General features: G+C 42.6%; 1 protein-coding gene across 1 annotated transcript in view; it reads right to left on the reverse strand.

Moving 5' to 3' along the window:
- Window positions 1–14,705, reverse strand: part of Limk2 (LIM domain kinase 2) — a 75,222-nt gene extending 60,517 nt beyond the window's left edge. Inside the window, exons 1-2 of the mRNA XM_004645512.2 lie at window positions 14,509–14,705; window positions 885–981 (exon numbers count right to left, since the gene is read on the reverse strand). Of these exons, the coding sequence (XP_004645569.1) occupies window positions 885–981; window positions 14,509–14,524 (113 nt within the window). The 5' untranslated portion in view covers window positions 14,525–14,705. The remainder of the gene's footprint in view (window positions 1–884; window positions 982–14,508) is intronic.

The following is a 14,705-nucleotide window of genomic DNA, read 5'->3' on the forward strand; positions in this document are numbered from 1 at the left end:
CTGTTTTATACTCTTCAGCTACAAAGACAAGCACCCACCTTTGAAGATTCCAATCTATGGGGGGAAAAGAAGTATTACTCAGTGTTTACTTATTATGTACTAGATGTATGGTGTGTACCATTTCAATTTCAATAAGTCTATGAGACAGATTAGTATTACTATTATTTTATTTAGTTAGTTTTGAGACAGGTTATTAACATCCTTGTTTTTCAGGTGAGGAAACAGAGGCTCAGGAAACACGAGAAAATCTGACTTTAAAGTCTCTGCAATTTTCAAGAAACCAAGCTGCCTTTGAAAAATAACAGCTTTAAGAAAGTAACAAAGAAGTGGAAACCTAGGAAGGAATTCTATAATGAACAAGAGCTAGCAGTGCCAACTGCACTAAAAGTAACTCTTGAGTACTGTGTATCAGTACTGCAGCCATGGGAAAGTAATTTTTTGGGTCTTGGTCACCTTACCCATAAAGAGAGGGTGCTGGGAGAAATGGGGGAAAGGGCTCCTCCCCTATTCCTACCCCACTTCTCCAGTTGCACTTGAAGTTCTTCCACTGTTTTCTTTTTTTTTTTAAGTTTTTTGAGACATGGTTTCGCTGTGTAGTCTAGGCTGGTCTTGAACTCACTATGTAGCTCAGGGTGGTCTTGAACTCACCGCAATCCTCCTGTTTTGGCTTCCTGAGTGCGGGAATTACAGACATGAACCACCATGCCTGGTAGAGGTTCTTCTTCTAATCTGGTTTCAGGGGTGTTCTTTGGCACTCCCGCACACACTTACCTACTCCCCAACCAACCCTGAAATTCTGTAGTCAGCTTGCTTCTTTACTTGCTAGTACACGAAATGGTGCCTGGCCACTATATGCTGGTAAAGAAACGAGGCGACCCACTTACCGGAAGCAAGAGACGTGCCAAGCTTCACTGACAGTCCTGTACAACCTCTGGCTTGGAGCAATATGGTCCCCACAGCCCTGACACCAGGCATCTTCACCTGCACACAAAACCAAGGGGGTCAGAGGTCCAAAGTTGCAGGAGAAAAAAGCATGAGATACCAACCATGTGGCACTAGAATGAATTAACAGAATATCATATTGAAAAGGTCACACCAATACTTTGCTCGGCACCATTTCCTATTCAAGATCCTGGGTAAGCACTTGGCACCTGTGGCTTATCTTTTTATACAAAGAAAAGGCCTATTGTGCCTGCATCTATCCTACTTACTTGTTTGTTGGTTCATGTGTTCGTCTAGTCATTCACTCATTTGAAACATGATCTCACTAACTGCCCAAGTTAGTCTTGAACTTGGGATCTTCCTACCTCAGCTTCTCAAGTAGTTGGGATTATTGGCATGCAACACCACACCCAATTTTCTCATTTTATTTTTAAAAAAAAAACCCGGTCCCTTTTCCAAAAAAAAAAAAAAAAAAACTGTCTTTTTCTAGATCTTTTAGCCTCTGCTTACAATTCTAAGCAGAAGGAATAAAAACAGTCTCTTTCAATGTTAACCCTTATCCTGAAATCTCTCCTCTCTGGGTTAGACCTGTTACTGATTTTTTTTGTTTGTTTGTTTGTTTTTGGTTTTTGAGACAGGGTCTCACTATGTAATTTAGGCTGGCCTCAAACTTAGAGCAATCCTCCTGCCTCAGCCTCCTGAGTGCTGCCATTACTGATTTTGACTATTCCCTAGATTTCCCATCAATTAACCGAGGAGCTCATTCACTCAACTGACAATCAACTGACAATTGCTGGTCCTCCGAACACAAAGCTCTATGCTGGAGGCTGCTCAGTAATACTACCTGCATTCCTCAACAACAGCCAAGTCCTCTGAAGAAGAAAGTTTTACATATTGTAATTTTTCACTTGAACATCATTTTGGAAGTATAAGTACTATTTTTTAGTTCATTGAAAGTCACAGGTATAACAGGGAAAAAGCATTTAGCAAATGCTTTCTATATGCTAAAAATTATGCAAGTTGCTTTGACAGACCCCCGTCTCATTTTATTTTCAAAAAATCCTATGTAGGGGGTCAGAGATAGAGCTTAGCAGCGTTGAACGCCTGCCTGGCAAGCACAAGGTCCTGAGTTTGACCCCTGGTACTGAAAAAAAAAAAAGCCTATGTATCCAGTCACGCCTATAATCCCAGAACTCAAGAGTCTGAGGCAGTTCAAGGGCAGCTTGGGCTACATAGTGAGGTCATGGTCAGCCTGAACTACCTTGTAAGACCTTTTCTTAAAAAAAAAAAAAAAAGAAAAAGAAAATCCTGTGCACAAATATTATCATACTCATTTAAAGGGCTTAAAGGAGAACTGATGCTTAAAGCCAGCAAAGAGGGATGACAGTCCAAGTGGCTAATAAGAACATTCAAATTCAGGCTTAATTCCTTCAAAAGCCCCTGTTTTATCCACAGCACCATATTAACTCCTGTTTTCTTCAACAAGGGGCAGGAAAAGTCCCTAGAAAAAGTGGAAATTTGAGTTGAGCCTTGAAATATGGGGAAGATCTTTTACTAAAGGCTGAGAAAAGATGTGTATAGGGTTTGAAAGATCACAAAGGGTTGGTCCATGTTTCTCCAAAAGGGAAGCTTCCCTAAGCAAAACACAATACTTTTGATGTGGTTCAGATGCTAACTTGGTGAAATAAGAGCAGGCACCTCAGATCAAGCTGTAGTACCTGATGCAGACCTAGAAAGAGGGACAAGGTTGTTACAAGACTCCCTTGTGTACTCTGTGTAAGCAGCTTTGTTCTCTCTGGTTAATTCCAGACTGCCACAGGCATAGTGACAGTCACTGAACCCTGCTTCAGAGCACAGGGTCCATGAATAGACAAAGCACAGCTCCAGGCACTTCAAGATTGCTCAGCATCATTTGTGGGCAGCCAGTGTACAGACAATTGTCCTCCTCATATCCGAGGACAGTGAAAGCTAGCAGAATTGAAAAGCCACCCCTCCCCACTAGTTCCTAAATGATGGGACATTTTAAAACATTTTTATCAGTACATGTTTGCAGGACATAATGATTACATTCATCACGGGGAGTTGGTACATGCACATAACCCATCTTAATTCTTTTTACTTCTCCTTCCTTTCATCTCCTGGTCCTCTTCCAAAGATGGGATATTTATATACTGTTATGGTTTGTGTATAGTTGTCCCCCCCAAAGCCTCATGCAATCTTGGGGCAGCTTCTGGAGTTTGTGATTGATTACTGTGGATGTGGATGCTGCACTTGCCCCAGGGCAGGTAATTTGCATTACAATGTAAGGAGGGAAGAGAAGCTAGCTGCTTGAGCTGCTGCTACCTCTACCTTGTGCTTGTTCTTTGCCGAAGCCAAGAAAGGTTACTCTCTGCCATGTGCCGCTCTGCCTTGGAGCCAGGTGAGTATGGACTGAAACCTCCAGTAACTGTGAGCTTAATAAATCTTTCCTTCCTTCAATTTGGGTGTCAGGTATTTGTCCCAGCAATGAGAGAAGAGTAACTAAGACATATACCCATCAATCATTTTTCCTGGATCTAAAATTCCCACTCTCAGAGGGGCCTTTTTACTTTTTCAGTAACACAATGCTAGCAGAAAGTATACCATCATTCTCAAAAATTCTAAGGTAACCAGAAGCTAATGCAAGCCTCTAATCCCAGCATTCTGGAAAACTGAGGCAAAAGGATTATAAGGTCAAGCTCAGCCTGGGCCAACTTGGCAAGATCTTATCTCCTAATTAAAAAAAAAAAAAGGTAGGGGTAGATTGGGGATATCATCACAAAGGCCCTTGGCCTCAACCTCTATTACCTCAAAAAATGAAACAACAGCAACAAGCCTCCAAGATAGAAAAGTCAGAGGCTCATTCAAACCGGGACCAGATCAGGTAGACACTGGACAAAACAATAAATGAGTGAGTTTTGTGCACATACTTTTGTGATCCTGGGGATCAAACGGTGCCTCATGTATGGCAAATAAAGGTTCTAATGCTATGCTACAACCCCAGTTCCAGTAAGAAAAAAAATTGTTTAAGAAAAAAATTGTTTTCTGAGAGAAGGGTCTTGCTATGTAGTTTAGGTTAGATCTGAATTACATAATCCAGTCTGGTCTTAAACTTGTGGGGATCCTCTTGCCTCAGCCTCCCAAGTGCTATTATTACAGACCTGTGCTACCACTCCTGGCTCCCACTGAGATTTTTAATCAACAGAACTCAAAACTCCTAAACTTATTTCTGCAACATTTTTGGAAACTTACATGGAAAGTCTTTTAGTGTCAGTTATGAACCCTACTCTCAGAAAAATTCATTATTTTAGAGCCACACCTTGTTTCTTGTTTTTAGTTTTTAACCTAAAATGAAAAGTGTCTAACCTGACCACCCACTTGACAATTCAACATCTTGGCTCTGAATGGCTTCTAGTTAGTCCCAAAACTCACAGGAGAAGGACTTTCCACTAAGAGATACTTGAGATAACTTGTCTCATCCTCCATAGCCTGCCCAGTTTCCTCTGGTCTTGAGAAACCTCAAAACTATTCAATTCACACTTATTTAGTCATCTGCTCTGTGGCTACATAAAGTCAAGACCCTCTACTCCTCCTCCCATAGCTACCTGGTTCCACCTTCCAAATGTCTCTCTAGCCTTCCCTGTTCTTCATCCTACTTCAGTTCTTTGGTTTCCTTTCCTGTCTACTGCACAATCTTAACTGGTTTGCTCAGGCTCCAAACTATCTCAGCTCTAAGTCAGACTCTCCAAGGTCTACAGGACAAATGACAGACTGTTAAGCATGACACTCCTGTTCTGGATTCCATCCTATCCCACCTCTTGCATACTTTCAATTATCTCCACTACCCTCTTTCTGTATTGGCTCATTATTATTTAAATAAACTCATATTTTTCCTATCAAAAACAACTCTGGACTCTTCTCTAGCTACTACCCCTGCTTATTCCCTTCCTAGCTGCACCTACAAATTCTCTACACATCACTGTCTTCACTTCCTTATTTCTCATTTACTGTACAACTCAATGCCATCTGGCTTCCACCCCCACCATTTCTCCAAAATGGTCTAACCAAGGTCAACAGTGACTCTGTTGCTAAATTCAATGGACATGCTTTAGTCATTCTTTCAGCAAATATTTATTGCATGCCAACTATGCGTCCAACACAGTGTTAGGGAAAAAGCAGCAAACAAGAGATTAGACACAGCAAATATTAAACAATAACTTAATTTATTTATAACTGGGACAAGTAGCATGAAGGAGATTTCATAACTAGGAAAACAGGGATGGGGCAAGTAATTCTCAAGCTGAGCTCTAAAGGATAAACAGAAATTAAAGAGGCAAAAGAAAAAAAGAAAAAAAAAAGTGAGGCTGGGGAGATGGCTCAGTAGAATAAGTGCTTGCCTGGCAAGCGCAAGGGCCTGAGTTCAATCCCCAGTTCCGCCAAAAAAAAAAAAAAGTGAAGAGAACACAGGGTGGGGGGTGTGCAAAGCCCATGAGGCAGGAAAAAAAAGCCTCAAAGTTGGCAATTATTACCTTAAAAAACTATGGGGATCAAGACTGGCCGCTGGCCTACTATAAAAACATTATAAAGAGATGTTCTAATTACATTTGATTTGTTCTCTACGCCCGCCACACATATTCATGTGACTATAACCTGACATTCATATTTTAAGCTGCTTGGTATGTTTAGGAAACTGCCCATCTTTTCCCTTAATCAAGACTCCTTTCTTGATGTTTTCCCAAAGGCAGGCAATGTTTGTTTCATTTGTCTCCACCAATTTTACATCAATTGTTCTTTAATAGGTTTACTCTGCATGTTTCTGATTCCCTCAGTCACTCACTCTCAGTCTTTCTTTACTCCCAGCTCCACAGGGCAAAGGCTGCACCTTGGTCATCTCCCTATCTCTAGGGGTCTAGGAGAGGGGTTTGATGCAGAACAGACACTCCTTTGGAAGCAAATCTAACTGAAAGGTTGGGTCCAACTATCAGCCAGAAAAATAAATTCCAAAGATAAGCTCCGAAGGACAGTAAGGATGATTCCATGGGAGTGAAGTTTCTGGTTCCCAGGGTAACCTCCTATGACGAAGTCTCATATGGGTAAACCTGGCTTCAGTTTGTTATACATTTACTCTACTTTTCTGTTAAGTACTGGAGCAGGGTTATTAATGGAGAGTCCCTCGCCTCTATTCTCCTTAGCTTAGACCCTCTTCAAAAGAACATGTGTGGCCTCTTTAGCTCCCTTATAATTCTAAAATTCAGTGATTCTTACAACCTTTATTCAGGGAAAATTTAAAAGAAATAGTGTGAAGTCTGGTGGGGATCTTTATGAAACCCAAAGGAAAACCAATCCAGAGTTCAGTCTTTCCTAGGAAAGTTCTTTTTCAGGAAAAAGAGAAAGGCTATTCACTCTCTCCCGTATGTACCACTCACATCTGCAGCCTTACTAACAGTGGCTGACTGTCACAAAGCAAAAAGGTATCTTGATTAAGTAAATGTATACAGCAGTTTCAAACAATAAGGGGTTCTTATGAGGTGTTAAATGAATAGAAAGCTGTATCTTTAGCTATTAAAATCTGCTGCTTTAAGAGTAGCAACAAGTAACACAAGTGAGACGTACAGCAAATGACTCATCACAAAGGTTCTCACTTTTTTTTGTTGGATACAGGATCTCACTATGTAGCTCACATTGGCCTTGAACTCAGTGATCCACCTGTCTCAACCTCCCGAATGCTGGGGTTATAGACATGTACCACCATGCCCAGCTATAAAGGTTCTCACCTTTATGGTCTTTTGAATCTTGGTATAAAATACATTCATTTTATATGTGGTTCTCTCTCTCTCTCTCTCTCTCTCTCTCTCTCTCTCTCTCTCTCTCTCTCTCTCTCTCTGTCTCTCTCTCTGTCTCTGCTGCCTCTGTTTCTCCTAACTGGTGATATGAACCTTAAACAATCTGTGAACCTACTAGGGGAGGCACTAGGATGACAGGATACTAAGGATGGAGAATGTTTAAAATAATCTAAAACAATCATTTAATTCTTAAAAAAAAAAAAAAAAATGGGCTCAGAGAAGTGAGTTGCCTAACCACCAGAGCTAGTCAGAGCTGATCCAGCAGGGGCTCACACCCATGGCCCAAGACAAGTCCAGTTGTATTTTTATGACCTTGTATAGCCTCAGACAAACTGATACTTGCTCAAGTCCACAGTTATTCAGAGGGCCCAGCTCAGAACCAGGGTTCAACAGTCACTTTAAACTTGGTCTAAGCTGGGTTTCTGCAAACTAGTCCTTTTTGAACTTCAAAGTGGAAATTCCCAAGCACTGAGAGTTCATGAGATCCTAATGCCTTGTCTCAACCAACATGTACAGATCTTATTCTTTCATTTGAGAAAAATCTCTGAAGCTTCTCATATTCCACCAGACAATGAGAACCAGGAACCATACCAATTCGGTGCACCATAAAACAAGTATGGTAACCACTGGGCCCCCTGGGAACTGGCAGGTGAGGTATATAGTAAATCTCACTTGTTCCAGAACAAAGCAGGAAACAGAAGGGCAGGGCAGCAGCTGTGGGGAACTGCCAAAAGAAAAAGATCACAGTGTAATGAAGGGACTAACAACAAGACTAACAGTAATGATTAACATTCCTCTAGATACTTTCCCTTGTCTGCCCACTGGTTTTCTTCCTCACTAGTTTACCAAATATTACCACAGGGAGTGCCTCAGGAAAAAAGATTAGACAGTTTTAAAGGAGCTTCTGAACTCCTCTGGACCTTAAATTCTTTTGTAAAAGGGATCAAAGATTCCTTCCAGCTCTGAGAGTCTGTAATACCAAATCAAGGGCTTCTCATTTTTCAGGTTAAGCCAGAAACAGGCATCTCTGAAAGTTTCATTGTCACTGTTGTTCTCTTTTTTTCTTTAGCTTCTTAGGAAAAATTTGTGAAGGTCGAGTAAAAGAACTGAGTTTAAGAGCTGGGTTTGAAACCTGGCTGTACTCTCTGCCTCTATGGCCTCGGGCATGTTATGTACCCTCTCTTCCAATGTGGTGTTAAATGGTTATAATCCCAGCTACTCAGGAGGCTGAGGCAGAGGACTCCAATTTTGTGGTAAGCCTGGGTAAGTGTGCAAGACTCTGGCTCAAAATAAAAAAAATAAGAGCTCTTGCCTAGCATGTGTGAGGCACTGGGTTTGATTCCGTGCACCACAAGGAAAAAAAAAATATTTACCACTGTGAGCTCGTCTCCTAACCTTTAAAAAAGGACAATACCACCTACCTTACATGATTACTCAGCAGATTAAAATAAATAATAACACAATAGATGTGAAAATACCTCCCACAGTGCCTGGCACTCAGTTGGACCCATTAGTAAGTTATTTGAAATCTTCTTGTGTGTATATCTAGGAGGCTGGCCAGGGAAAAGGTTGAACTAAACAGATTAACTTCTAGAATCTCAAGGAAATGTTTTCAAAACAAATCCAGCCAACTTTTTCTATGTGCCCACATACAAGGTACAGGCTAGGTCAGAAACTATTCAAACTCCGGGTAAATACTCATGGGGCATGAAGGACAAGAATAGGTAGAGAAATCACAAGTCAGAGAAGGCCAAGCCAGGCCCTCCCTACAGGACAGGCTACCTACAGTAATAAGACACACTGCAGAGACATAAAACAGTTCCTGTAACTTTCAGGGTCTCATTTCTTTTTCTTTTCTTTCTTTCTTTCTTTTTTTTTTTTTTGGCGGAACCGGGGATTGAACTCAGGCCCTTGAGCTTGCCAGGCAAGTGCTTGTTCTACTGAGCCATCTCCCTGGCCCCCAGGCTCTCATTTCTAATCATAAACTTTGGAGTCAATGAGTAGACATTTTCTTATCTGGGAGAAGACTTGCAAAGAAACTATCAGAGAATCTGCTACTCGATTCTTATACTCTCATACAGCAATTAGACTTGTTGCTAATGACAAAAACTATTTTGTGTCTTTACCACGTGTTATCAATGTCCTCAGCATTATTCAAGCATAATACAGACTCCCCAAGATAAGGACTAACATTAGACTCCAAAGCCTGTGTTTTTAACCACCTTTTAGAGTTCCTTGCCTGATCCACCAAGTTACAGGCAGAAAGACCTCACAAAATAAAATCTAAGGGTGAAGGCTCAAAAGCAATTCTTTGTTTGTGGCACAGGATATTGAACCCAGGCCTTCACACTAAGCAACAGCCTCAGGTCTTTTTGATATTTTAGTTTGTTTTCTGAGAGAGGGTCTGTTGGCCTTGAATTCGTTATGCAGCCAAGGCTTGCCTTGAACTTGGGCAGTCTTTCTTCCTCAGCCTCCTGGGCTGCTGGGAATGAATACGCAGGTACCACCAGGCTGTTTTTCTTTTACTTTGAAATAAGGTCTCCCTAAATGGCTAAATTGACCAGGCTAGGCTGCAATGTAATCCTCCTGCCTTGGATTACCAAACTGTGGGATTATAGGCATGTACCATTATATCAGCCTCAAAAAACACTTTAATGAAGCAGGCAATGATTTCATTTTTTAGCTACTACTAGATATAAATTAAGTAAAAGCCTAATTTTCCCTACTATATAAAGGTCAAGAATAAGAATTGAGGGTAGATTTGTATGAGGATTCTATAGCTGTAGATCCTCTTATGGAAATGCCAACATGATGTGCAGTGATGGGCCCCAAACCTCCCTTAGCACGTCCCTAAACCCTAGTCAACTTCAAGCTGCACTGATTAGAAACCAGCCCTGGGCTGCGAATCAGTTCAGCTTCCATAAAATGGAGAAATCCCATCACGAATGTGCAAAGCCTAACACAAAACCTTGAACATGACAGGTTTAAGCTTTGAAACTGTGGTAGTCTTGGCTCCTGCTCTGGTCCCTCCATCCCACGCCCAAGTCACCCTGCCCTGCCCATGTCATGAGGCATCTCCTAATGGCCAGTGCTGCCTTCTCCATCCTCACCACTAACATCTCATCTCAGGGTCTACTGTACCTACCTTCAGACTGGTGCTGTGTATATATCATAGCATCCTGACTGTAAGCCTAAGTGTCTACTGAAGACTGCAAAATTTTCCAGTCCCCGAGCTTGCATTGCACCTCCCAGTCTTACTCATTCTCTCAGCCTTACCTTTATCTTCCTGTTCCCAATCATTGCTTCTACCATACATTGCAATTCACCACCCCTCATCAAAACCCTGAAACTTGCCTACCTTTGCATCCTACTTACAGTTTCTTCAGTACTAAGTTATCATCTCTTCCACCTCTTTTAAAAACCTACCTAATATTTCTCAAATCTTACCTGCTTTTAGAAATATTCCTGAGGACTGGTGGTACAGTGACATAGCATGTGCTTAGTATGTACGAGGCCCTGGGTTCAATCCCCAGCACCAAAAATGCAAAATAAAACAAACTACAACAATATCAAAGTATTCCCAACTGAAACTGGTAGTTACCCTGAACAACTTGCTAGTCTTCAAACATTTCCTCGTTACTCATTGCTCTTATTCCTTATTCTGATTATTTTATTTTCCATCTCTATATACCAGAATATATACTCCATGAGTAAAGGAATTTGTTCTATTTTGTTTCCTGCAGTAACCCTCAAGACTGAAAGTACTTAGCACATAGTAGGTCCTCAAAAGATATTTGTGGAATATATGAACAGAATTCTCCCTCACTCTTGAAATTCTATAATATTTTCACATAGATGCCTAACATCTTATATTGAATGGCCCCGTTTTTGTTCTTAAATTATCCTAATTAGTGAATTTCACAAAAACATAAATGATATATTATTATTTCCACAAAAATTTACTAAGGACTTTCTACGTGCCAGATCGCACATATCTCAAATAATCTGGAATATTAAAAGATCACTGAAGCAGCTCAACATTAGTCCTGGCGCTACGCTAGTGAGCAACCTTGGATAAATCCATTTTTCTCCTGGAATTTCAGCTTTTTTAAATGTAAAACAGAGGCAGTGACAACATATTATCTCAAAAGCATCTCCTAGTTCTGGTAGCTGTTAAAATTTATAAGAGGTAAAACTTGGCTCAGTCCAGCCCCACAGACATCATAGGCACTCAGTACATATTTGATTTCTTTGTTGTTGATTCTCTTGTTACACAAGAGGAATCTGAGATGCCTTGGATCATAGTTTGAACAGAACAACAAGGAAAAGGTTTAAGTCCTTCTTCCTTCTCTTTTTTGCTGTTTGTGATACAGGGAGGATAAAGCACTAATCTTGAAATTGGAAAATATGAATTCTGATGACCACTTACTTAACTATAGAACCCTGAAAAAGTCCTTTCTGGAACTTAATCTCTTTATGTATAAGAAGCCATTTTTTAAAATTATTTTTTATTTATTTTTTATTTTTTTTATTTTTGCAGAACTGGGGATTGAACTGGCCCTTGCGCTTGCCAGGGAAGCGCTTATTCCACTGAGCCATCTCCCCGGCCCCAAGAAGCCATTTTAAAGGCTGAGGATATAGCTCAGTGGCACTGCACCTGAGACAGATCACTTGAGCCTAGGAGGTTGTGGCCAGCCTGGGCAACATAAGTCAGATCTCTCCTCTTAGAAATACATTTTTTGGGGCCGGGGAGTTGGCTCAGTAGAATAAGCACTTCTCTGGCAAGTGCAAGGGCCTGAATTCAATCCCTAGTTCCGCAAAAACAACAACAACAACAACAAAAAAACCTTTTTTTTTTTTTTTTTTAAATACATAGTTTCACTGTGTAGTTCAGGCTAGCCTTGAACTTGCAGCACTCCTCTTACCTGATCCTCCTGCCTCATTGGCCAAGTGCTAGGATTACAGGAGTACGCCACTATGTGTGGAGAATATACTTAAATAGCGCAGCACTTACTTGTCTTGCATTCACAAGGTCACAAGGTCCTAGGTTTCGCTGACCGCGCCCTCCGACAAACACACACACAAGCTGTACTATACTGTACCCAGCTCCTCCAAGGCGCCATGTGCTCTCCTACTTCAGGGCCTCCCATCACTCATGACCTAGCTGGGTTTGGTGGCACCTGGCTGTAATGCCAGCATGCAGATGAAGATAGCCGGGGGAAGTTCTAGGCCAGCCAGCCTTCATAATCAGTTCAAGACCAAACAAAAACCCAGGGTCTTTGAACTTAGTTACATCCCAAGCCCTCCACCTTTTAATTAAGTTTTGAGACACAGCCTCCCTAAATCATGAAGTTGCCCAGGCTAGGCTTGAACTTATGATACTCCTGCATGTGCTTCTCAGAATGTGGAGATTACAGGCATGCAACAGCATACCCAGATCTTCAGGGCCTTTTTACGCTGTTCCCACTGCTGGAATGTTTGTCGCCTTTTGCCAGTCTAATTTGTACCTATCATCATCAAGGTACAGCATAAACTTTCCTTTTAAAGTAAATTATTCCCCAGGTGGATATAGTGGCACCTCCCTGAAATCCCAGCATTTGGAAGGCAGGAGGATCACTGTGAGTTTAACCAGAACTGCAGTGAAACCCTGTCTCAAAAAGACAAAAGAACCAGATTTGCTAGTGCACACCTATAATCCCAGAACTCAGGAGTCTGAGGCAGGAGGACTGCTATGAGTTCTAAGTCAGCCTGATTACATAGTGAATTCAAGGCCAGCTTGAACTATACTACCTGTCAAAAAAAAATAAATAAAAATAAAAAAGTAATCTTTATCTTTATCCTTCTAAATCCTAGCATACTCTTTTGTTCTTTTGTTTAAGATTTTATTTGCTTATTGTTTTTTGTGATACTGGGGATTGAACACACAGATGTCACAGTGAACTCCCTTCTCCAGCTTTATTTATTTATTTTTTTAATTTTCCTTTTCTCTAAATTTTAAGACAGGCTCTCACTAAATCGCCACATTGCCAAAGCAGGGCTCAATTTGTACTTCTCCTGCCTCAGCCTCTCAGAGTGCTGGGATTCTAGCGGGCTCTTGGCATATTTTCATAGTACTTATCTCAATTTCATACCACTTAGATCAATTGTTACCTTAATTATTTACTATCTCTAGGAATGTAAGCGTTAAAAGACTGTCTCCATTTTGTTCACCACTGCTCACCATCTTACTCCTCAGTCCTTGATTAAATTCATGGTACAACAAATCTTTGAATGAATGAAAATTCATAAATTAATGCATAGTCTCTTGGTTTTGTCAGAGAAAAATTTGATAAAAACAACTGCACTTTAGGTCTACGGTGTGGGGCCAGGCGACACCTTTAAAGTCTTTCATGAGGTTCTGAGGCTTAACATTCAAGACTAGCACTCTGCAGAGTGTCCAGAAAGTCAATGGAAATCATCTGAGTTGAAGAATTCCTGAAGCTTAAAACAATGCTAAAGCTAGAGACAGAAATGATTTCCACTCTAGTGTGTTCTCTCTCTCTCTCTCTCTCTCTCTCTCTCTCTCTCTCTCTCTCTCTCTCTCTCTCTCCAGAAAGCTAACTGCAGCAATGAGGACAAAATCCCATGCTACTCTGGTAAGGAAGTGACCCACCGGTGGCCTGCTCCTTGTATTCAGGATGGAGGAAGTGACTGTTCACAGACCAAAAGCCAGGAAGCAGAGGGCAGATGTCCAGCCTTTCTCAGCCACACAATTCTCTCTTGGCACCTCTAGAAAGCTTTTGGAAACTGACCTTAGTGGACCCTGAGACTAGGTCCCCACACAGGTGGCTCAGAAACAGGGGAAAAAGGCTCCTAGGGTTGGGGAACAGGTCTAGCAGGAAGCTGCAGGGAGATGCGTGAGCTGACTAGAAGGCAGGCCCACCTCACCCAACTCTGAAAACTCTGTCCTCAGAAAACTCCTCCCAAGAGTCTGGCCACATCCCTCTGGACCTTAGGGTCAGACTCAAGAAAGTACTCAACTCCCACGGGGAATCCTGAAAATCTAGGGTGCTTCCTTTCCTCATCTGAAGCAGAGACTTTTGAGCCACAAGAAAATGCTCTGATCTCTCTTTAGCTCTAGTCTGCGTCCTAAACTCAATTTCCTCCAAGGAGGTTCAGGACTCTAGAAACCCCTGGTACCTCCCAGGAACCAAGATACACCCGAGAAGACTTGGGTCTTGGCGGAGAAGTAGAACTCCCTTCATGGTCCACAGAAGACCAAAACCCCGGGATAACTGTGCATCTCACAATTGTTCAGAGCCCTAAAGGGAGCAGTACTCTAACCCGGCCCCAGCAAACTCCAGGGCCCTCAACTTCCTTGGACAGGGCTTTGATTGGGGGGCCTGACCCCGCCGCATCGCTCCAAAATTGCCGGCTCTCAGAAAAGCCACAACTCCTTTCCTCCGGGACCTCGCCTCGCAGAACGCCGCCCAAGCCGCCGAGGCTCAGAACCCGTCTTCCGGACGCCTCGCTCCGGATTCCGCGCCCTGGGAACTCCGAGTCCCCAAGCGGCGCTGCGCCCAGCCCACTTCGCAAGTTCCGAGGACCCTGGAGCCCCGAGGGCCCATCAGCCCGAAACCCTCCGGAGGGGGCAGGTTTCGCTCGGGCTCTTGGTCCCACACTTCGGAGAGAACGGCGGGACGAGGCGGCGCAGCCCCTGCCTTACCCGCTAGCGCGGCCATGGTCCCAGGCTGCGGAAATGAGGATCAGGGAAGCCGCCCAGCTCCCCGAGGCTCCTGCCCCCGAGGCGGGCGAGGGAAGCTTTTAGCCCCGGGCGCGAGCGGGATCCGCAGCCTACGGCATCCGGGGAGGGTCAAACCACACCTGGCTCCGGCACCCTAACCGTTGCCGTTGCCTTGGGGC

Source organism: Octodon degus, unplaced genomic scaffold (assembly GCF_000260255.1).
Source record: "Octodon degus isolate 3935 unplaced genomic scaffold, OctDeg1.0 scaffold00230, whole genome shotgun sequence".
NCBI lineage: Eukaryota > Metazoa > Chordata > Mammalia > Rodentia > Octodontidae > Octodon > Octodon degus.